The sequence below is a fragment of the Camarhynchus parvulus genome, chromosome 19 (assembly GCF_901933205.1).
Source record: "Camarhynchus parvulus chromosome 19, STF_HiC, whole genome shotgun sequence".
Lineage (NCBI taxonomy): Eukaryota > Metazoa > Chordata > Aves > Passeriformes > Thraupidae > Camarhynchus > Camarhynchus parvulus.
Window position 1 is genome coordinate 299,570 of NC_044589.1, and position 22,966 is coordinate 322,535.

Sequence of the window (22,966 nt, forward strand, 5' to 3'; positions counted from 1 at the left end):
AATCATCTTCTGTGCTGAATATTCTAATTCTCACTAACCAATCTAGTCCAAGATACAAATCCTACAGCATTTACATACAGCCTGTAAGAATCATTACATTACCACACAGTGTTACATTTTAAACCCTAAAAACTCCTCTTTGGGCCCCTTCTGCCAAGCTGTAGGGTCTGCTCTGACCCTTGGAGCTGTCTGCAAGCAGAGGGTGTTGTTCCATCAAAAGGGGATGGAACAGCTGGCCACACCATTGTTTTCCAGTTGTTCAGTAACTGAGGTATCTCAAAGCTTGCTTTCATTTCAATCTCACTCACAGTTTCCATATTCTCAAAATCTTTTGCCAGGCAATCATATTTATAAGGCTTTCCTGTTTCACCTTCCCCAACACCGGAGGTGTCCTGGTGATCCCTGAGATGTCCCGGTGATCCCAATGATCCCAGTGATCCTGGTGATCCCTGAGATGTCCCGGTGATCCTGGTGATCCCCGAGGTGTCCTAGGATCCCTGAGGTGTCCCAGGATCCCGGTGTTCCCGGTGGCTCAGCTGCACTGAGTGTGACTCAGCCGTGCTGAGGAGCAGGGAGGGAGGCAGAGAGAGGATCCTGTGGTGTTAGAGATGGGATCAAACCCCAGCTGCATCTGAAGGGGGGGAAGGGAAACATGGGGAGACAAAAGCAGGATTCCTGTGATCGACTCACCCCACAAGGGTCACCATGAGCCCTCTTTGCTCACAGAATTGCTCTTGAAACCCATCACCATCCAAACCTGGTGCAGCAAAAACACCTTGCAGATGAAGGGCAACTTCCCCTGGGTGGTTTCCATCTCTGGGTGTTTTTTTCTGGGAGCACAACAACCACAGTTCATAAATGTGGAATATTTTCCTTTTCAAGTGTCTCTAGAAGGCAGTGCAAACCCTTGGGAAGGCTCCTGGTGCCAGGGAAGGCAGAGTCCTTCAGGAAAACCTTTCTCCACACTGTGCTGAGCCCAGGGGCTGGGGCATTTCCAGCTGCCCAAGTGGACACATGGAGTTAATCTCCCAAAAACACTGATTTGGGGGAGTTTTATGCATGAGAAGCGTTCAATGAGAAAACCCCCATGGTGTATCTGCAAAATCTCTGCTGAGGGGCCAGGGGGACATCACCCTTCCTGATCCTTTCCAAGGAATCTCCTTCACCTGGGGAGCTGGCTGCAAGCACCATCCCCAGCCCTGCTCCATGCAGTAATTTTAAGGACAATAACCAGAAAACAAATCCATGTCAAGGGCCCCTGGCTGAGCAGGCTGCTTTGAGCCCAGTGCCTGCAGAAAACTGATCCCAGGGGAGCAAGGAGTTTCCTTAATTGGCAAGGGTGAGTACAGCACAGGACCAGGGCAGGGCTTTTCTCAGGATTTTTATTTGGGTGGCAGAGAAATCTGACTGCAACACGGAGCTGGAAAAACAAACAGGTGTGTCCGGCAGCAAAGGGGCCGTAGCTATAGCAATGGGACAGGCCCTGTTGACAAAAGGCTGCACAAAGGACCTTCTCGAGAGATTAAAAGGGGTTTATGAGCTGGCAGGGTTTCCCGGGAAGGCGCCGGCGCTGGATCACGGCCGAAGGCAATTGTTGAAAACTCAGAGCAGGAGCACAAGCACTGAGCACAAATCTGCCACAAATCTGCAGCATCCCCCGGGGGCAGAGCCGGGCTGGGGTTCCTCAGCAGCTCATGGAAGTGTGTGGCTGTGCCCAGGGCTGCTCCACTGCTCCAGCAGCACTGCAGGGCCCCAGCTCTGCAGCAGGCACCCCAAAGGGATGGTTTGGGATGGTTTATTGTGGGCATCACCCAGCTTTGCCTGTCAGATGCTGCTTTTCCTGTTACCCTCTGCAGCTGCAGCCTGGGGCTGCTGCTCTGGCCTGTAGAGGTGTCCAAGGTTTGGGGGGGAAGTGCAGGTGCCCTGCCCAGAGCTTTAGCTCCCTCAAGCCTCCCTTGCTCCCACCCCAGGCACCTGCACTGGGAGAGCTGAAATGCTGCTGCTGGGCTCTGCAGCTGTTGCAAGAGCCCTGATGGCAGCACCTAAAGCAAAACCATGAACAGCAGGTCAGCCCAACACTCATCACACGGTGTCAGCCCCCTTAAATAGCCCCAGGCTCCTGTCTTGCCTTGTTTCTTCTGCAGCCCCTGCACAAAGTGAGGCTCTGGTGCAGCACAAACCTCCTGGCAGATGCAGCAGCCAGGAGAGACACATCTGAGGCAGGGGTTTGGCTGTGCTACCAAAGAGAAGCTCAGAGGTGGAACTGCAGAGCCAGGCTTGGGAGTCAGGGGCTGGTGGGGACGACTGGTGGGACACCAATACCAGCTTTGGCCCAGAGAGATTCACACTTGGATCGAGTTCTGCCACAGACAGGGGGGCCTGAATGCCCAAGCGAACCAACTGCTCACCAGCTGGGGCTGAGCTGCAATTTAATTTTTTCTGGTTTAATTTATCTGAGGCTTTCCAAAGGACGAGTTTGTAATTAAAGCCAAGGATCAGTTGCACTGACAACTGTGTGACCTCATGTACAGCCACTCCACTCCACAGCAAGGAGGAAAAGTCTCAAAAGGAAAAAGCCAGAGATTGCCTTGGGCAGATGATGGGCCACTGGCACTGCCCATCATTGCTGTGCCCATCAGGGTTATAAAGGGCTGATGGGTCACTCGTGTGCCACACTCTGAGGAGGGAACAAACTGGACACAAAGCACGGAGGCCAGGGCTGCCACAGAGAGCTGGTGCTGGGGTAATGTGAAGGATAGGGCGCTGCTTTCTGCGGGAAATCCAGAATCTCCTAGGGAATGCAAACTCCTCTTTTGCAGGAGCCCAGGAATGAAACACATGTTGCAGAAGGCAGTGCCGGGGTTTGCAGCTCGGAGAAGCCTCAGAGCTGCTCTCAGCCGGGGAAATCGGAGCATCTGCAGCTGCCCCGGCCCGCGGAGCCCGGCAGGAGCCGCGGGCAGCGCCGGGCCGTGTGCGGGTGTGGCTGTACGGGACAGGCAATGCCGGTCCCCAGCCCCGGGCCGTGTGCGGGTGTGGCTGTCCCTGTGCAGAAAAGGAGATGTGGGGCCGGGCAATCCCGGGCCGTGCCGGCTGTCCCTGTGCGGAATTGGCCATGCCGGGCCCGGCAGTTCCGGGCCGTGTGCGGCTGTGGCTGTCTGTGTATGGAACAGGCGAGTCCTGGGCCGTGTCCGGCTGTCCGGCTGTGTGGAACAGGCCTGGCCGGGCAGCCCCGGGCTGTGGGTGTCTGTCTATGTACAGAACAGGCGTTCCTAGTCCCGGCAGCCCCGGTCCGTGTGTGGCCGTCCCTGCATGGAACAGGCCATGCCGGGCCCGGCAGCCCCGCTCCGTGTGTGACTGTGGCTGGACGGAACAGGCTCTCCCCAGGCTGCACAGGCCCTGTTCGTGTCCGGTTGTGGCTGTACAGAACAGGCTCTCCTCAGTCCCGCAGCCCCGCTCCGTGTGTCACTGTGGCTGTCCCCGTACGGAACAGGCTCTCCCAGCCCCACTCACGCCGTTCCCGCTGGCGAAGCTCCGAGCTCGGCCGCCTGGCGAGGGCTCGGGGTGCGCTTGAGGCAACGAGAGAGGAGGAAAAGCGATTTTAGTGCGGGAAAAAGTCTCTGAGAGCGGCAGCCACTCAGCCTGGAGAGCCCCGGCACCACCGCTGCCCTGAGCCTTCGCTGGACCCCACAAAGAGGCATCGAGCGTTGGAAAAAACAGGGAAAACCCCCAAGGATCTGGAGGGATCTTTCTTGTGCCCGTCTAACACTGGTTTTGGGGTGAGGAAGGCTCATGGAGCAGAGGAGCTGCTACAGAGCAGGGAAGGCACAAACACAGGGGACAGGCACTGGACATCAGGCCACGTTCATCTGTGGATATTCCCCCTCAATTCTATGTTGGTTTAATTAAAGATAAGCTATTACTGCCCAGCAGCACCCTGCTGGTGGTAAGCATTATTAGTGCAAAAATGAGGCTTTGAGAGAGGATTTGAGTTTCTGGTAAATAAAGCAACTCTTTTATCTCCCCAGGTCCTTCCTCCACAGGATTGCCTTCCTCGACCTAAGGAACAGGAGGAGCCAGAGCAGGAGCACCGAGCACACCCTCCCAGATGCCATTGCCTCTGAAGGGGCTGAGCCATGTTCTGCAGAAAAATAAGGTGGCAAAAGATCAAACACATCACGGTGTGTTTTGAAACTGGCAATTGAGTGGGGAGAAAAAATGATGTTGTTTAAAATCCAGCAGTGTGTCCAATACTGACCCCACAGAGGATGAAATTTTCCTTTTAAATATTAAGTCACAGTAGGAAGGAACAAAACCAAAAACCAAAACAAGCAAACAAACAACCTCCCCCTTCACTCCCCCCCAAGAAAAAACCACTGGTGGGGAGAAAAAAGCCCAACCTGCTGCTCAGACGAATAAAAACTCCAAGGTGGGAGCGGGGAGATTTCTGGAAAACCATTGACGTTTTTGATGAATGAGCTTTCTGTGGGTGGTTGATGTAGAGGAGAAGGGTAAGAAACACAGACATGATTTATTCTCGAGCAGAATGATGAGACTAAAGGTCTCCTGACTCAACTCTTCTCCTGACTCAAGAATTCATCTTTTTGTTTCCTGCCTTTGCAGATTCTGCTGGGTGCCAGGGAAAGCCACGCGATTTGCGCACTTCCCATCAACAGCACGGTCTGTTTGGGCTCCAAGGCAACAAACCCAATTTAAAGCCTACCTTTAAAAGCTGAACTAGATGTGCTTAAGATTACACCTTAATTCCATATTTAACGTGATCCAAGATAAGCACAGTGATGAACTGAAGCCCCAGTAAATGTCTACCTAATACGCACATCGAAGCGTTATCATAGATGATTTATTGGAGAGGAAAATCAGCAGAGGATGCTTTTGCTGATTAGAAAGTATAAAATCCTAAAGGGGAGCATTTCCTGTGATTCCTCAGGTGTTTTGTTGGTTCTTGGTGGTTGAGGAAGTTAAAACCTTTGGTGTCTGAAAGGCAGCGAGGTCAGAGTTCCAGCCCCCAACACAAAGGTGTGTAAAAGATCAGAGAATCATGGAATAGGATTGGAAAGGACTTTAAAGCCCATCCCATCCCACCCCCTGCCATGGAGAGGGACAACTTCCACTGTCCCAGGTCACTCCAAGCCTCATCCAACCTGGCCTTGGACACTTCCAGGGACGGGGCAGCCACAGCTGCTCTGGGCACCCTGAGCCAGTGTAAGGGGAATGACTCATTATACAGAGCTAAAAAGAATTCAGTGTGGCCTTACCAACACCTACTGGATGTGATAATCCAGCTGTGAGGAGATGCCAACCAAGTGTTTTGGAAATGAGCCTGTGAGAGAAGCTACCACTGACAAACATTTGCAGGCACTTCAATTCACATTTCCTTAGGTTTCATAAAATTGACTTTTTCCATGCAACGCAAGTTTAAATATTTGTTATTTGCACTGCAAATGTTAAGAAAAAAACTCCAAAACGCACTAAGATTTATGCAGTAAGATTATGGAAAGTCAGACAGTAAAGTGGGGAATGGAAAGAAGAAACCAGCTGAAAAAAAAAAATTCATTGCTGTTGTCAGAGAAGGATTAGAAGGAAAAACTCCCCAGCCAAACTGTGAGGAAAGACCCCATGTTTGACACAGACCAGTTATCTCTTCTCCCCCTCTTTCCCATGCTCCCTAAATCCAAACATTGATTCTTTTTATATTCAAGGAATGGGAATTTCTAAATGTTAAGGACCACTACAAAACTGCCCAAGATTCCCATCTATTTATCAGGAATGCTTGTGGATGTTTCCAGTTGGAGGAAAAAAGAGTTTGGGGTTTTTTTCCCCAGGTTTTATGGCTGCATACCCACGTGTGAGGCCCACTGCAGTCTGGGCTGGAGCTGGGTACCAGCTCTTTATTATTTGTTCTTTCTTAGGTAAAAATCAGGAAAGATTTTGCTGCAGAATAGACCTGATTACATTAGCCCTGAATGCCATGGAAAGAATGAGCTTTAATCTCACTTCCTTCACCTCTTACTTATTCACAGTGGATTTCTCTCTTATTCACTTGAATCAGGGCTGACTACTTTGCTTTAAAAGCAGAGTTGAGGTGGGCCAGACTTCGGCTTCCCCCTACAAAACCCTGGTTTTTTCCTGTTTTTCCAGGCAATGTTACCAACAGATATTTTGTTCCAGTTATTATCCAACCTGGCCCCTGGTCCAGTGCTGAAAAGCAACCTCTTTACATATCCTAATGTGTTTTCCAACATTCTAGAGCTTTCCCTAAAGGCCAGGTCAAGCTTTTCAAGGCTCCCAGGGTTGTGGTTTTGTCCCCTGGAAACAGGAATGATGCTTGTCCTGGTGCCTCCCCAGCAGACCCAACACAATTCACTTCAGGGGGATTCACCATTGAAAAGGGGAAGGAGCAAATCAGATTATTGGGATGTTTTCTGCCCCAGTGTGCCCAGATTTTACAGCAGGGTATTCCAGGGAGTTGCAAACAGTCGATCCAGGTTTAAAATGGTATCAACAGGCAGGTGCTGCCCTTGTGTTTGTGAAGGTACAAAACCCACTGGAAACTGAGCTGGGCTGTGAAAACACAGGGATTGGGCCAGGTCTGTTTTCAACACAGCTCAGCCTGCTCCTAAAAGCAGTTTTTTTCAAAGTCACCCACCTCTAAGCTAACTGGCAGCCTACTTCTGGTCTCTTGGAAGAAAAAGAGTCTCAGTGAACTTGACCTGAACAGCAGATCCAAGGTGCTAGGGAGGTGCTGCCCTCTGTTACATTCCAACGCCTGGCCCCACACCACATCTCACAGCAATTACACTGAGTTTTTTCAGGTTTATCAGCTGAAACCTCAAACCTCAGGGAACAATCCTCGCTCTCCCACACCCTCACAATCCTATTATTTATTTGTGTTGAATAAAATTACCTAATTAGCCCATTCTCCAAGGAAACAACTTGCAGCTTTAGGCAAATACAGGAAGATGTTGACTTGACACAACCCTTTCCTCCAGCCAAACCCAAGGCAAACAAGCTTTTCAATTAAACCCACTGGAGCAGGTAGGCATAAGCACCTCTGCTGATAAACATCACTAATTAGAATCAACACCTACTAATACAAATCTCAGCTTTACAGGAGACATCTGAGGCCTCCAGACGTGTGTTTCAGGTCTCAAAGTAAATACACACAGGGACTGAAACCAATGGATATCCACAGGAAAACTGAATTTTTAGGGTAAGGCCACTGGAATGTAAACAGCAGGGCTGGAATTTAAGAGATGACTCCAGAAGTCTGGGTCCTGCATAGCTCAATGTAATATCAGATATTTACCAACCACATGAGGACAAGCAGGTTTGCTTACAGGCATGGAAAATGAGGATTCCTAAGAAAAACCCTGGATCTCACTACAAACTTCAGCATTAAACATTCTGTGAGGAGAGGAGAAAAACAAACAGAAAACAGACACCGTGTTGTACTTTTTTTGATTTTATAGAATTTTTACAATATATTTCTCTTCATTTGCATATTTTACCCACATCTGTAGCTTTCTTTTTACATGTTGAACTGAACTGGAATAAATCTAAAGGTCTGATATATTTTAAACAACTGATAAAAATTGCAAAGTAGTAAACCCGTAAGAAAAGAAATTATAAAACTCTTGTTTTTAAGTGTTTAATGAAAGCAAGTCAAATGTATCATTAGGAACAATATGATTTGTTTTAAATACATCATAGGTGATTCAGGCAGGACAACTTTTTTAGTTTTTCTTATATTAGGCACATTTTTTTCAGCATACCTGTTTTCCAGACAGTTTTATACAATTCAATATCATCATTCACATCCACTTGGAACTTCTGCATAATTTTTAAAATGTGATTGATCATGAATATTCATTATTGGTATTCTATTCCTCTTTCTTTAGAGCTACCAGGAAGGAAAAAAAATAATCAGTGTTTCTCGTCTGTTAAAAAATCCATAATTAATGATTTGAGTTATAAGGCAGCAACAGATTCAGTGTCAACTCAGGTCACAGTCCTTCAGTTCCATCTAGTGGGTAGAAATTATATTTAGTGGACACTGTTCCTAGACAGTTCCTTCAGGGCAAGATGACTGACTCATGAGGCCAGTCACTGCTGGTAGAGTAAGTTGAGTGGTAATGCCTAGCAAGGAATTCTGGCCACTCCTGTGTCGTCCTTGCAGCCTCATGTCTTCATCCAGAAAGCAAAAGGACAGTCCAACAGAAAAAAAGTGACTGTGACAGAGCTGTGACGGGTTCTATGAATGGTTTATTTACAGTCTTCATCCCTGATGTGAGAAAAGAAAAATCCTTCTTTGACTGATGGGCAGATGCCAGCACAGCAGCCCAGTGCAGATCCATGATTCCTCAGCCATGGGTGCCCATGGAGGCAGTGAAGAGGAAGTCTTCCTGCTCCAGAGAAGCAATTTCCAACCTGTCCCATCCACATGACTCTCTAACAGCAGTTTAGGAACATTTCCTTTTGGTGGAGCAACTCCCCATGCCAGGATGTGTTCCAGCAATGACAAGGAGTGAAGCAGGTGGTTCCCAGGGATCCCTGACAGCCCTGCAGGGAGGCTGCAGACTCAAACACCTTGATCTGTGCATTAAAGGTACACCACAATCCTGATAATTCCCTTCCCATCCTGATGTCTTTAAGGAAATCAACTCATGATGCTCAAGGAGGCCTTTCAGAGCAGCATCTCTCTGCTTCCTTTCAGTCTTCCACAAACACTACACTTCTCCTGAATCCTGGCATTCTCATTTGCTAAGAGAGCCACTCCATTCCTGAAAGCATGGTGCTTCTTGGTCTTCAGTTTTAAGTCTTTCAAGCAGAAAATCCCATTCTGATTCAAGCACTTGGCTGAACAGAAGTCAAAACAAAACTCTACAGCACAAGAGGCCATCAAAAAAAATCCAAGGGATGTATTACTGCATGTTTCCCTCTCAGAGGGAGATTGGGCCACCCTTAAACTCCAGCCCCAGCTGAGGAGACCATCAGTTCAGAGGACACTCCCCAAAGCAGGGCTCCTGTGCACTGGTATTTGGGCACCACTCAAATTTTGGACAAGCAGGGTCAATAAATACATTTCCTTCTGACAGAGCCACTGCTTCACACAACTTGCATTCAGTTACTATTAGAGCTTTTGGCTGCCTTTTTTTTTCCATTCTCCAGTGTTGGGGTGAAGAAGCAAAGAAGAAAATATTTAGCATTAAAAGTAATCTGAATTTATAATTGACAAGCCCAACTCTACAAACTGTGCAATGGTGCACAAAATACAATTCTGTGTTCTTTTTAACTCTTTGGAAAGGGAATAACCAATATAGCTGTGCAGGAAGAAAGCCAATTTATTGCAGCATAGAAGGTCTGCAATTCAATCCATGTTCACTAAGAGAAACGTGGTTATTGCTCTGTAAGATAAGAGTGGATTGACCATTAACCCCACCCTGAGTGCTGGGAGTCGGGGTTCCCAACATTGCCAAGAAGGACTTCCTAAACCACTAATATCAAAATAACTGAAGGAGAAAAAATTTCTTCTCATAATTTCTTGTAAAGATGTGATTTTTCAGAAACATGTCAGTTCTTCAGGTCTTCATATCACCACTGCCTTGTGACTGAAGGCCAGCCTTTGCTCTCTGCACTACAATAATGGGCTGTTTGGAATAATGCATTGGACATAAAGCAAGGTAAGAACAGGTGACCCAAAGAACAGGAGAAACATAAAGCTCTTGCACGAGGATGCTGTGAAACTGGAATCCTTCAACTGCTTTGCAAATCACCCACAATTTGTTTTACAACCTGTAGTTTAGTAAGAATTGAAATCCTTTTCCTTGGGAAGCAGCCTCCAAAGAAAAAATGACAGGATTCAAGCGTGGACCATTAGTGCAGCAGGCACCAGATTCTGCTTTGCCTGTTTCACCCTGAAGATGTACAACAGATGCTGCTGATGGCATCACCCCAAGTTCAGCACTATTTTCTGAAGCTGACACCTTTGATGGATCAGGTTTCCTCAGGAGCAGACAATACAAACGTGGGGGCCTTCCATTCTCATACTTCAGCTACCTTCTTTCCTTTACTTCCTCTGAATAAAAAACAATATTGTTCTGTTTACTCTAACATGCTACAATATGTGCATACATAACTGTAGGACGCATGAGTTACTTCAGGATGTGCTTTTTCATTGAAGTGAGCTGTTACTTTTACAAATTCTACATCGAGGTGGAAGGAAGGAAGAAAGGCTGCAGAGTGCTCATACACTGAAGCTGAAGGAACTTCTCCTGAATGGAGTTAAGATGTTTGTTCCCATGTCCTATGGACAAACTACTCTATCCCATGCACTCCGGCCTGAGCCAGTATTAAACATTCCAGAAACTTGTTGATTTGTTTGGATAGTTAATGGCAAGGCTGATAGCAGCAATGTTTTTCAGGGCCTAGAAGAGAAAAGGAAAAACAAAGTCACACCAAATAGTCTCCTCAAGCCCAAAGTATAAAGAAATCATATGAAATTGAACAGAAATAGAAACCTAGAATAATGGACTGGTTTGAATTGGGAGGAACCTTAAAGATCATTTCATTCCACCCCTGCCGTGGGCAGGGACACCTTCTACCAAGCCAGGGTGCTCCAAGCCCTGTCCAGCCTGGCCTTGGACACTTCCAGGGCTGGGGCAGCCACAGCTGCTTAGGGAACCCTGTGCCAGGGCATCCCCACCCTCATGGGAAGAATTTCTTCCCAATATCCTAGAAAAGCATTTGTGCAGAGTTCACTCACAACTTTCAGAGGCCTGTCAAGGTACTGTAACGACCAAGGACATTAATATCTCTTTATAAACTCCCTGGATGATGGGAAATCATCCAGGGTCTGCCACAAAGATCCCAGACCCTCCCAGCCCTGGGGCTGCAATCCTACCTGTGCTGTGCAGCGATGAAGATGATCTTCAGTATTTAAGGCAAGCAAATACTCCTGTAGAGATCCAAGCTCCTGCAGCCAGAAAACATGCAATGAACACCAATGTTTCTACCAAAGGTGATATTCTACTAATTAACATCAAAATGCTGATCATTAGAGTCCCCAAGAACCAAAGGTATCAGAACTGCACACCAGACTCTCCCAAACTAGAGCAGAGTTTGTGATCACAGAAATGAGCTCATGACACTGTTCATATTTAAAGTTCAAAACCAACTCTACAAAAACCACAGGCAAATACCTTTAAAGTAATTATTAAACCAGAATTGCTCTGAGAATAAACAGTGGCTTTAGGGCCTTAATAGTCATGACTATCACTTAAAAGTCCAATGATGGATAAGATAACAGAATTCCCCTCTAATTAGAACTTGCTGCCACACTCCATAAGTGAAAGTTGTTAATGTTTCTGTAGCTCTGAGGGATAAAGGAAAACTGAATTTAGTGTAAAACTGTCATTCCCAGCACTGAGGAAAGGAGGCTTAGAAACAGGAACTGCTTACAGTAACTCTGTTTTCTGTCACAAAGAAGAGTTCTGCCAGTGCACGATGAAGAGGAAGGAGGATACCAGGCTTGGCTGAGTCGTGACATGAGTTGTTTTCCATGTGGGTGAAGAGCTGCCAAAGTGGCTTCAATAAGGTGAGGTCACAGTCCCTGAGAAAAAAGTAATTTAAATGAAATTGGGATGCAATAGTGAGTAACCACCATGACCATTTCTGGGAATGGAGAGGGGAAACCAAACCAAATCAAATTTAAGAGAACAAAACCATACATTTGTGACAGTTAACAATAAAAAACCCCACTTTGTTAAATGCTCTTGAATCTAGAAATACTCATGCCATACATACAGAAGCTTAAGAACATAGATCTCTTCTAAAACTCAATTACAGGCTTAGTGGTACAACTAAAAATAATAATTTAAAAGCTGTTTACTTTACAGAGAATCAGATCATCACATCACCAGGTTATTATTTCATCCTTACCTTAATTCTGCAGTATAATTAATACAAAGAGAATAAATTTCTAGTAAATCTACCTTTGTCCTGATTTGTGATGATTTTGTTTTCTTTATAATGACATTTTAATTCACTAGACTTCTTTAAAGGCCGGCAATGAAGAGAGAGTAAAACATTCCTGCTATCAAAGCAGAAATTATATCAAAGCTATCAAACACTGTAAATTGCATCTGACAGACAAATTCAGAAAACCTGCTTGAAATCACAGGGGGTTTTTTTGCTTTAAAATAGTATCAATTTAGTGCAAGATGTGGAGCGGTGCACTCACCCCTGGCTGCTGCACTGCACTATCTTCAGGAGCAGGTGGATGGCCTTGAGGCGCTGGTGCCCCGTCTGCCGACACGCCACTCCCACCTGCCACTCCCAGATCCTGGCCAGGGGCAGGTGAGGAATTACCCTTTCCTCAGACAGCATCTGCTTTAGAATTTCAAACCCTGGGAAAAAAAAGAAAACTCAAACAGCTGTTCAGTTTCGTAGGGACACGTTTTGTTCATATAGTCAAGTATTTGGAATTCAATATTTGAATTAAAGTGCCAAACAAAAATCTGAGATAACTCTAAATTACATCCTGATGTGGCAACTCTTTCCTGAGGAAAAGCTTACATAAAAATTGGAAAGAATCATATCCAAAATTAAATTTTTGCCCAAATAAGGCAAACAAAACACAGGCTCTCCCTATTATGACATGCAGTAGAGTTTTGCTGATAGCAAATAATCCATCAACCTCAATTTCATTAAAAATATTTAAACTCTGAAATAAACTAACAAAACCTCTTATGCTAAAAATTAGACCCAGAACCATCCTATTTTAAAGGACAACCACTTTGGAAAAATGCAATTACCAGTATTTCTGTTTCCAATTATGGCATCCTGGAGTGTTTACTAAATACTCTGTGTAATTACTATCATATAATGAGATTTTGCATGCAAATTACATTATTATAATTGTAATCTCCAAGTATCTGTGAAGATTTTGTGTTTCTACCCCAAAATCACAGGAAATAACAGACATCAGTTGAGTTTCAACTTGAACGGATCATGTTAAAATTGATCACATGAAAAACTGATCATGTTATTTCCAAGACACTGAATGCAAATTCTAAGTCAAGGAAAAGGGATAACCACAGGTTTCTCAAAGCTCAACAAAATGACTAAAAAATGCCCTTTTCAATACATTCTGAGTATCTCTTACCTGTCTGAAACCTGCCCAGATGACCTGCTGTCACTGTAAACTTATAACCCCACTCAGTGTTGCTCATGTCAGAAGTAAATCTGTAGTAGAGCATGTCTCCTGTGTGCAGGGAAGGAAGAAAGCCAACATTACTATCTTCTGAGTTAATTTTGCCATCTCAAATATAACTGAAATGAAAAGTCTGAAATTAATTAATCCTAGATGTCTTCATTTAAGGGAGGTGGTCTTTTATTTTTTGGTAACTATGAAACACAAAGAACAGGTGACAAAGAGGAGGCTGAAGCAAAACCCACAATAGTTTCCCCTGTCTAAAGATACTGGATAGGAAGGATAATGTCTTTTGCATTTTTGACAACTAAATATAGGAAATTAAAGAAACTCCATATTCTCCACATGTAACTTCACTTTTCCAATTGTGTCACTGGATCAGTTATGATTTATGACACAAGAACCTCTATACAGGCAGCCAAGTTCTTTCCAACAACACTTGAATTCATGGGACAAAAGGTTTGAAATATTTGAAAATAAAAATAATATTTTTACACGTCAGAAAATTAAAATGAACATTTCTGCTCCAAGGAAGAAAACTGTTAAACTTAATCACTTTAAATAGAAGGACTATCAAAACATTTGACCACTTTACAATCAGGCAGAAAACATTCAAAAAGTTTTTGCCATTGTGGCATCTTCACCTTCAGAGATAAATCCTGGTAGTTGGCTGTAACACTATACAAAACATCTTCTTACCTACTGTGCTCTATAATACTACACCTGTTAAAATAACTTTCTGCCCCATGAAAAAGCCTGTCATCCTGGGACAAGCAGGTTAGATTTCATTGGGAAGCAGAATTTTCAAAGTTTCATGAGCAAGAAAAATTTTGAAAACATTTTTTAGTATTTAAAATGAAATATCTGTAAAAGAATTTCCCTTTTTATCATGAAATAGAGACAGTGTTCTCTCCTATTCATAAGAGAAAGCCCTTCAATAAAATGAAAAGCCCAGAAGCCTTCAAATGTCTGGTTTCAGCTAAAACCTGCTGGAATCAAGAGCCTTAATCCAGACAGCCTTGGTTGGAAATGAATTTCCATAAGGTGAAACTCAGGTTTCACACCCAAGGCTGCTCTAAACAATGAGCTTCAAAGTTCAGCTCCTTGGCAAACCTCAGCAGCTATTAGGGATGAAAAAGAAGACAGATAGAAGTTCACAAAAATCTAAAATATTTCTACAGAACACACATCTGCTTTTAACCAGTACCTTGCAACCCAAACCCAGCACTTGTAACCCAAACTGGTTTGCTAAGAAAGCTCCTAAATCTCTTTACAGGTGCTGACAGTGCTTGAAGTCAAGAGCTTCCTGCAGTGCCCAGTGCTCAGTGGGTTAAACCAAGGTAAAACCAGAAGCAGGGGACTGTGCAGTCCTTGAGCTCCCTGGCATTTGCTCCTCACTGTGCTCTCACAAATGTGCTTAGAGAATCCAGAGTGCAGCTGGCAGTCAAAGCCGGGGTTTTTTCCAGCTGTGCTCTGTGGTACCAGCTGGAGCCAAGGTGCTGGCACTGGCTCTCTTTGCTCAGAGCAGCAGCAGAGCACGGAGACAGAGATAAGCATATCTTTTCTTTTTTAAATAAAAAAAACATGCTTCCTGTGGAAAGTAAGACAAGGCATAAACAATGTCAGTGAATATCGTGCAGAACAAGGACTGTGTTGGAACAGAATCAAGATCAAATTTGTTTCCAGTAGCTGAGTGCATGCTTTGACTGAGTGGTGGAAAGAAAAGGTCACAGCACAACAAGAGATAAGGCACTTTGCAGAAACAAATGCAAGAGCAGCACGTCAGAGCAAACAGAGTGGGACAAGGAAAGGATTGGCTTTTTCCCTGCACATCTCAGGATATTTAACTCATCAGGAGTTTCTCTCAGGAGTCCCAGCAACATCCTGTATGCCCTTGAACCAGTCCTGCTCACCTGGAAGCTCGAAGTCAGTCCATTTCTGGGGGGAGCCGCTGAAGCTGTGCCGGTCCTGCTGGAAGTCGCTGCTGCTGGACATGAGCAGCTCATCACAGCCCTCCTCTGTGTTACACTGCGAGTCAAACTTGATGGAGAGGTAGATAGCACCAGGAATGTGAACTTTATCCTGAGAAATAAACACAGCAGCTTTGTGTGCTGTCACACTGTACAGCCCACTGAACTTTCACTATATGAACACGGGAGATATAAAAATTACAGCATCTCTGTGAGTTTTTTACTTTGATATTTTTACCCTGAGCTAATTTACCAAATGTAAAGCATGGCTTATTGTTCACATTAGCTGTTAAGCATGTAAAATGAATTGCCAGCAATGCTCTCCTTTTTTAAAAGCAGTAATTGTTGCTGATATTGATCTCACTGCCAGAACCTAAGGGGTGATATGCATTTTAAAAATGAAAATCAGAGGAGTCAGAGCAGCAGGGAAACCAAAAATCCCAAGACTGCCCAGAGGCAATAATTACTTAGCAAACTATATCAGAAAAATGCTATCAAACAGTATCAAGAGAAGAAAGTCAGAAATTGTTTGTGACAGGGAAAGAGTCTAAAATGATAAATACAAGAAAAAAGACACCACTCCTACTTTCATCTAACAGCACAAGGGCCAACTGGAAGAGGCCAACTGAAACAAATCTTTGGAAAGGGGGGTAGAAACATTTGATTATTAAGGCCTTGAAACCACTTATAAATCTGATCTGCTTCAAACACATGCACAGTAAAACCATGTAAGTTATTCACTTTTCATAGGATTGAATTAGAATTCCATTAAAGTGCCTGATTGAACACATTTCTTTGCAGGGCAAGGCCTGAGCTATCTGACATCAGCCTTTTCCAAGGAAGACTGAACAGATTTCAGATGCTTCAAGCACAGAATTCAGTCCCACAGATACCCATGTGAAACTCTGAGAGGCTTCTGCTCCAACCCCTGGGTGATTCCAGCTTCAAGTGATGCCTGTAACCCCTGCCTGCCCTACCTCAAAGTTGGTGTTGTTGTTGTAAGGATGCTGAGATTCTCTCATCTGCACAGCCATCCCTGGCTCCTCCATGAACTGACAGGCTGTCAGGGCCATGGTCCCCAGCATGCTCTCCTTGCACCCATGCAGCACTTTCTGCAGAATCTGGGGAGGAGAAATGTCATGGAAATATAATTTACTGTCAAAAGAACATTTACAACTGAACATTCTGATGGCTGACACGAGTCATGTCCAGCCACACAGTATTTTGGAAGAAGGAACCAAGGAACCAGCAAGAAAAAAAGATAAATTCAGAAATTATGCCTGCAAGTGTCATCTCCATAAGCACAAAAGATTTCACTCTGTCTTCTGTTCTAAAAGATGACAGATATTGGCCATGTCTCTTCACACAACTGCTAGAATCAAGGCTAATCCATAAAATAATTAACAGGAAACTAAAGCTGCAATCAAGTGAGATAAACAACTTTGTTAGCATACTAAACAGGCATCTTTACCTTCTAGACCTACAGGTTTTGATTTGAATAGAACATGTCATATATTTCAGCCTTCAAAAACAAAAAAGTACAACTCTGTGCACAAGAAGAAATGATAAAGTATCAATGAGATGGCTGAAGTTTTGAAAGCAGCAGATGCAAGTCCTGTACATTTAAAACTACCCAAAAATGCCCTTTAATCTATCAGGACACACTAAAAAGAATTTAGAACCACCTGAGCCTCCTTTTTTCTTATTTTTATAACAGTGCATAAAAGCCCTGAATCCAGGAATTCTGTTACTTGAGGCCCTTTCATGTCATCAGAGCAACTCATTAAGGCCATGTCTTCATCTACCATCTCCCAACTCCTCCTACAAAATGTAATCCACCAGCTCAGGCCAGCAGGTTCATCTCCAAATCTGCCAAAAACTGATTTCTTGGGAAAAGGAGTTTAAAAAACAAAGCAGCATGTAGCAGTTTCCTGGATGCACTCTGCACATGCAGAACAGCCTAAGACAAAGGCTAGGTTTTGGCATTTAATATGCCTTAATAGATTTTATTCTATCAGTTCATCCTGCCCTTTTCTGAACCCATAAAAACACCCTGGGGCAACAATTTCCATGACTTACTGTGTCAAGAGCCTGTTCTTTTGGTTTGTTTTGGACCTGCCACTTATTACCTTAATCTGACACTCCTTTGTTTTCTTACTGGGAGGGCCAGTGAATAATACTGGCTCTTAACTTTTGCATGCTATTTACTGCTTTAAACCTACAGAGAAAGAGGAACAGACTTTTCCATTACTCCTTCTCCCTCAATGCCCAACAGGGGAAAGATCCAGAATGAAGAAAACCAGTTGGTTCCTCATACTGAAATTATTTTATGGCTGTAATAATCCCTGTCATTCTTCTTCAGGCCTCTTCCAGTTGTACTGCATCTTATTTTAATTTTTTAATGAGATGAGGGGAGTCACTGCAGTGCAAAAGAGTGCACAGTATTGGTTCAGTGGCATATCAATGCCTTCTGCTTTATTTTTCATTCCCTTTTTGAAGATTCCCAGCACTTGATTTGTTTTGACTGCTGTGAAGCCTTGAGCTGACACTTTCATTACAACATTCTATTGTAATTCCAAGATCACTTCCACCACCAGCTCATCAGTGGAGCAGCAGGTATTACAATATAGACATTGAGATCTAAGAAAAAGCAGCTTTTAAAAGGCACTGCCAATTTTACCAATTTCTCTAGATTACCATCTATATTGTCTATTTTCAAACCAGACTGCCTATTTTACCAGTTTCTCTTTCATAACTGAAAGAGTTCTCTCTAGACAGCTATTTTTTTTCATTTTCTCTTAACAAGATCAGCACATCAATACACTGACAGATTCCAACTGTTTTTTCAGAACTAATTTAAATTTCGGGAGTTTCAATTTAGTTGCAAAAAGGAACTGCAAGTATTTCTGTTAGTCAGAGTCTCATGGCATGTGGGCACAGGTTTTGTTCACATGTCTAAGTGAAATCCACTTACTTTTTCCCATAGCTGCTTTTCCTCTAGCTGCATCAGCATGTCCAGGATGTATGTCATATGGGCTGGGCCACTGAGGTCTAGGATTTCCTCATTTATTGCCACATCATCAGGCCACTCAGCTAACAAGGATGCCAGCACATGCCTGGCATAGAGAACTGCAATAGCCTCATTGACACGATACAGGTAATCCCTGACAGCCTTTTTACTCCTGGAGTCCAGCTCCTTGTGCAGGAGGATGGAGCTCTTGGTGCGGCGCTGCTTGGCATAGCTCAGCTGCAGGTCACTCTCTGTGTTGGTGATGAGTTTCTGGGCTACAGGATTGGTTTCTTCTGTTGCTTTATCACACAGTACAGGCTTTGACTGCAAGAAAAGAAATGCAAGTTTGAAAGCAGGCTGTCAGTAATTTGCTGCCTTATGTTTGGATATCTGAGCGGTCAAACTGCAAGCTGAATTTATAAATGAATTTGTGAAAAAAAAACCCCACAAATGTAGGCTCTCTCACACAGCTGTAGATTCCCTGAGAAACATTGTTTATGTCTACACACACTGATGCATTTGTGGAAACAGCAGTCAGAATTTTAACCAGAAGTGTTAACTGAAATTCACCTACAGAGGTAAAGCTGCCAAGTGCCCTGAAATGAGGCAAGCTGGGAGGGTCTTTTGGAGATCACTTGCTCCAAATTTGACTTAAGGCTGAGATAACTTCAAAATCAGGGCTTTGTCCAGTTAAGTCTGGACAATTTCCAGGCGTGGGTATTTCACAGCCTCTGTATAAGCTGTTGAAAGACCTATTTTTTTCTTATAATTATGTGAAACTGCTTCAGGAAGCTCCTTCTCCTTTGCTATGCAACTGATAAACAGCTGTGCTGGTGACACCTCATGGCCAGGAGTGAGCCCTCAAAATAAAGCAGAGCTGTGGGACCCTGAAATTGAATGCAAAACCCAAAGCTTGCAAGTGTAGTGTCTACTTCACAAGATAAATTCATTGCTTCCTTGTTCTGCTGAATTTAAGATAACAATGATATGCTAAAACAGTAGCAGGGCATAAGCTTACAGCAATGAGATACAATCTCTCTTGTGTAAGGGGAGGAAATTACAGCCTGTAATCACAATTTGTTCTCCTGACCTGGGAATCAAGCTCTTTCAGTTCCTTAAGGAAGGAATAACAAGGAAGAAAGACTTGCTTTTTCTACCTGCTCATTCATTTTGACATAAAATATTGATAACAGATTATTTCAGATGTATAAAAAAATATCTCAGACACAAATGCCAAAGTTGATTATTTTCCAACTGTTGCTGTTTGTAGAGGTGTCCATACCAAACAGGGTAAGATGATCATATCTGTATCCACTGCCTTGGAGCTCTGCTCCTCCAGCCTCAGGCGTTTGCTGGGCTGCCACTTCTGAGCCAGGGTCCGGATCCTCTCATCTGTTGTGATCACATCCCCATCAAACCTTCACACAGGCAAAGAAATCAAAAATACACACATGTGTTTCCCAAAGTAATGCAAACTCAATTAGGGCAATTAAATGCAAATTAAATCTTCCCACCTTCTGTTTTGGAAAGATTAAGCTCTGCCTATTTTTATCATGTTAACTGTTCCCCTGTTCTAACAAGCCAAAGGATTTAAATGTTACAAAATCACTCATTTCTGTGAGAACATGGTGTCTCTGTGAGATGCTCTGAGTACCAGAAGCCACATGTGAGCTCTTGACTCTTCTTCAGTTCACAGAATTTAGAGCCATAGTGGATCTTCATATGGGAGCTACCACACAGGAAAGAGCATGTGATGTGTTTCAGAAGATGGTGACTTGCTTCCATAAATACAACTTAGCAGGAGTTTATTTCCTTACTTTTTCACACATGAAAACCAAATCTTATCCATGGAAGAATTTCTATCCAGTACTGAGAGGATTTTAGATTTTCACCCACCACTTTCTCTGCTGGACCCAGAACTTCACATACCTCTTCTGAACTTCCAGGAAAAAAGATTCTGTTCTTTTCATCTGCAGCTCATACATGGCTCGAAGAATGTGGAGAGGTGCATTAAGTGCATCGTGTGTCATCTGAGCAAGGAGCAAAAAGAAATTTAAAAAACCTCAAAAATACATCAGAGGGGGAGTAGAAAGACTGAATTTCTTTAAGGATGACCTTATTTCCCACTTTATAGGTAGAGAATTAATTAACTTAGTATCTGGATTAATAATAATGAGAAGCAATTTAGCAAAACACTGTATAATGATTTTGTAGCATTCATTACTGTAGTTCTATTTTATTTTCTTTAAAAAATGATGCATAGAAATCACAGACTCATACTCTATAAATTTAGAAGGAAAACAACCACATGAATTACCAAATGTTTTATGCAACTAGCAAATGCACATTTACTCAAAAGGAGGTAAATTAATTTAAATACCAAGAAGCAAATTTTGGTGGCTTCATCCAAGCCCTCCAGAGGATCAAGTTTGTTCTGCTCTAAGTCAACAGGACCAACAGGCTGCTCCACATCCTGATCTTGTTCCCTGTCTTCCAGTTCAGTATCCTCCTGTTCAGCCAGGGAACTGATATCTTGCTTTGAGGAATACAGCATTATTGACAAAATCTACACAAAAAAAAGGTAGCATATGGTGTGACAGCTGCAGGTATTTGTAGTTTATTGGCAATCAGCATCTTAGAGGAACATTATCAGACCTGGACAGTGCTTAACAAATGCTATTTTACAAAGAAGCACACCTAAAAATAAAAAACCAACCCCAAAACACAAACCAAAACCATTTCCCACTTCACTAATGAGTTACACCTTCCATGCTGCTGCAAAGACAACTTCAGTGATTAGCTGAAAGTGCAAAGGAAGTTAAGAAAGAAATTATTTAACCATTTCAGTCCATCAAAGATTTGAAGATTCCAAGACAAAAACAGAGCAAAGGTGACCATCACAAAATGCCAGTGATGCACCTACACACCCTGCTCCTTTGAAAACAGCCATTTGGCTTCATCATAGTCCTAAAGATGAATTAACACAACTCCTGCCCAAGATAAAACATAACTAACAGTTGAACCACACTTATCTTTCAGCAATTAACAACCACTGTGAGAGAATATGCCCACGTGTGCATTGATCTCCCCACCTGCACTGCAGCAAAACCTTGTGCAAGCCTTTCTTTGAGATTATTTTCTAAATTGAAGAATGGAATTCTCAAGAACAGTCTAAATAAAATCCATACAACAATCTGAGTAGGTGAGTAATGTCTCATCCTGCAAATTGTTTTCCAAATAAAATCAGATTAACGAAAATCAGCTCCTGCTTTAAAGAATTTAGTCTATTATCCACAGGATTATGATGGGCAGGAGAATTAAGGGATACAGTTAAGTGAACATTGTTTTAGAGACTAATTAGGGATAATGAGTCCCCAGGAGGGCAGTGTACTACCATAACCTCTCATGCCACTGTGTGAAGCCTGACTTTTTACAAAATGTCACTTTTCTTACCTCCAAGTCTCGGAGAAGCCAAGTCTTACTGAAGCCAGTTCCTTTGCTACACTTCTTCACCAGAAGTTTGAGTAAACCAGACTGAAGAAAGGCAGACTGGATCTCCTTAAAGCCATGAATCTGCACACACAGACACACACACACACAGATAAATAACTAAAAAAGGAACAATGCATCACAGTGCTTGTGAGGTCTTGTCACACAACCTTGGGTGAATTTCCTGCCCAGATGAATTACACTGGGAATCTTTTTCCTTGCATTTCCCTAAAATAAAAATGCCCACTTCAAATCCCTTAAGGGTATCATCTGTGACATGCACAGAGTAGTAACTGAGGAAAAAAAAAGGGGAGAGGAAAAAAAAAGGGGAAAGGAAAAAAGGGGAAAGGAAAAAAGGGGAAAGGAAAAAAGGGGAAAGGAAAAAGGGGGAAGGGAAAAAAGGGGAAGGGAAAAAGGGGAAGGGAAAAAGGGGAAGGAAAAAGGGAAAAAAAAAAGAAAAAAGAAAAGGAAAAAAGGGGAAAGGAAAAAAGGGGAAAGGAAAAAAGGGGAAAGGAAAAAAGGGGAAAGGAAAAAAGAGGAAAGGAAAAAAGGGGAAAGGAAAAAAGGGGAAAGGAAAAAAGGAAAATTTCAAATACTTCAGGAGTGAGAAAACATTTTATGGAGTGAAGCTCACTTATCTCTAGGAATTTCTTCCTGACCTCTCCTGAATGGCTGGCCCCCACAGAGGAGAAGCAAAACAACTTGCAGTTCAGACTCAGAAAAGTTATTTAAAGCCCAGCAACATTTCCAACCCCCTACAGAATGGGAATAAAGGATCCAGCTGTGACAGAAATGCCCTTGTGGTGATTCCCCAGTGGGCTTAGTCAATACCCAAGCTCCTGCAGCACAGGGTAGAACAGGAATTTTTATTTCTCTATAATATCCTGTGTCAGGTACCTTCAGAGTTCTGTAGAGCCCCTTCAGAGCCAGTGACAGGACCCAGGTTGTTTCCACCGCCTCAGCATAGCTGCTGTCCATGCTGGTCTGCAGGAGGTGGGTGGAGATGAGGACAAAGTGCTGCAGGTACTGCCTCAGCTGGGTCTGGCAATCGCTGCCCTCCTGCCCACATTTCTGAATCAACTGATAATCTTTCACTACAAGAGAGAAAAAAACCATAATTCACTTGATTCACACTAAAATGTTGTAGAGTCATCTCTTAGTAGATATGAGGAGGTTGAGACATGAGACATCCTTACATCAATCATGTTCTAATAAAGGTCTTATACAAAAATTATCTCAGATTCCCTGAACAGTCAAGAAAGTATTTCA

The 22,966-nt window shown here is 43.5% G+C and overlaps 1 protein-coding gene across 1 annotated transcript in view; it reads right to left on the reverse strand.

The window, feature by feature from the left end:
- Window positions 1–7,464: 7,464 nt before the first annotated feature.
- ZZEF1 (zinc finger ZZ-type and EF-hand domain containing 1) overlaps window positions 7,465–22,966 on the reverse strand; it is a 58,725-nt gene continuing 43,223 nt past the window's right edge. The window contains 13 exon segments of the mRNA XM_030962626.1: window positions 7,465–10,442; window positions 10,919–10,990; window positions 11,476–11,626; window positions 12,257–12,422; window positions 13,181–13,279; window positions 15,142–15,310; window positions 16,176–16,319; window positions 18,173–18,532; window positions 19,491–19,626; window positions 20,138–20,238; window positions 20,589–20,774; window positions 21,662–21,781; window positions 22,595–22,791. Coding sequence (XP_030818486.1) covers window positions 10,368–10,442; window positions 10,919–10,990; window positions 11,476–11,626; window positions 12,257–12,422; window positions 13,181–13,279; window positions 15,142–15,310; window positions 16,176–16,319; window positions 18,173–18,532; window positions 19,491–19,626; window positions 20,138–20,238; window positions 20,589–20,774; window positions 21,662–21,781; window positions 22,595–22,791 — 1,976 coding nt within the window. The 3' untranslated portion in view covers window positions 7,465–10,367.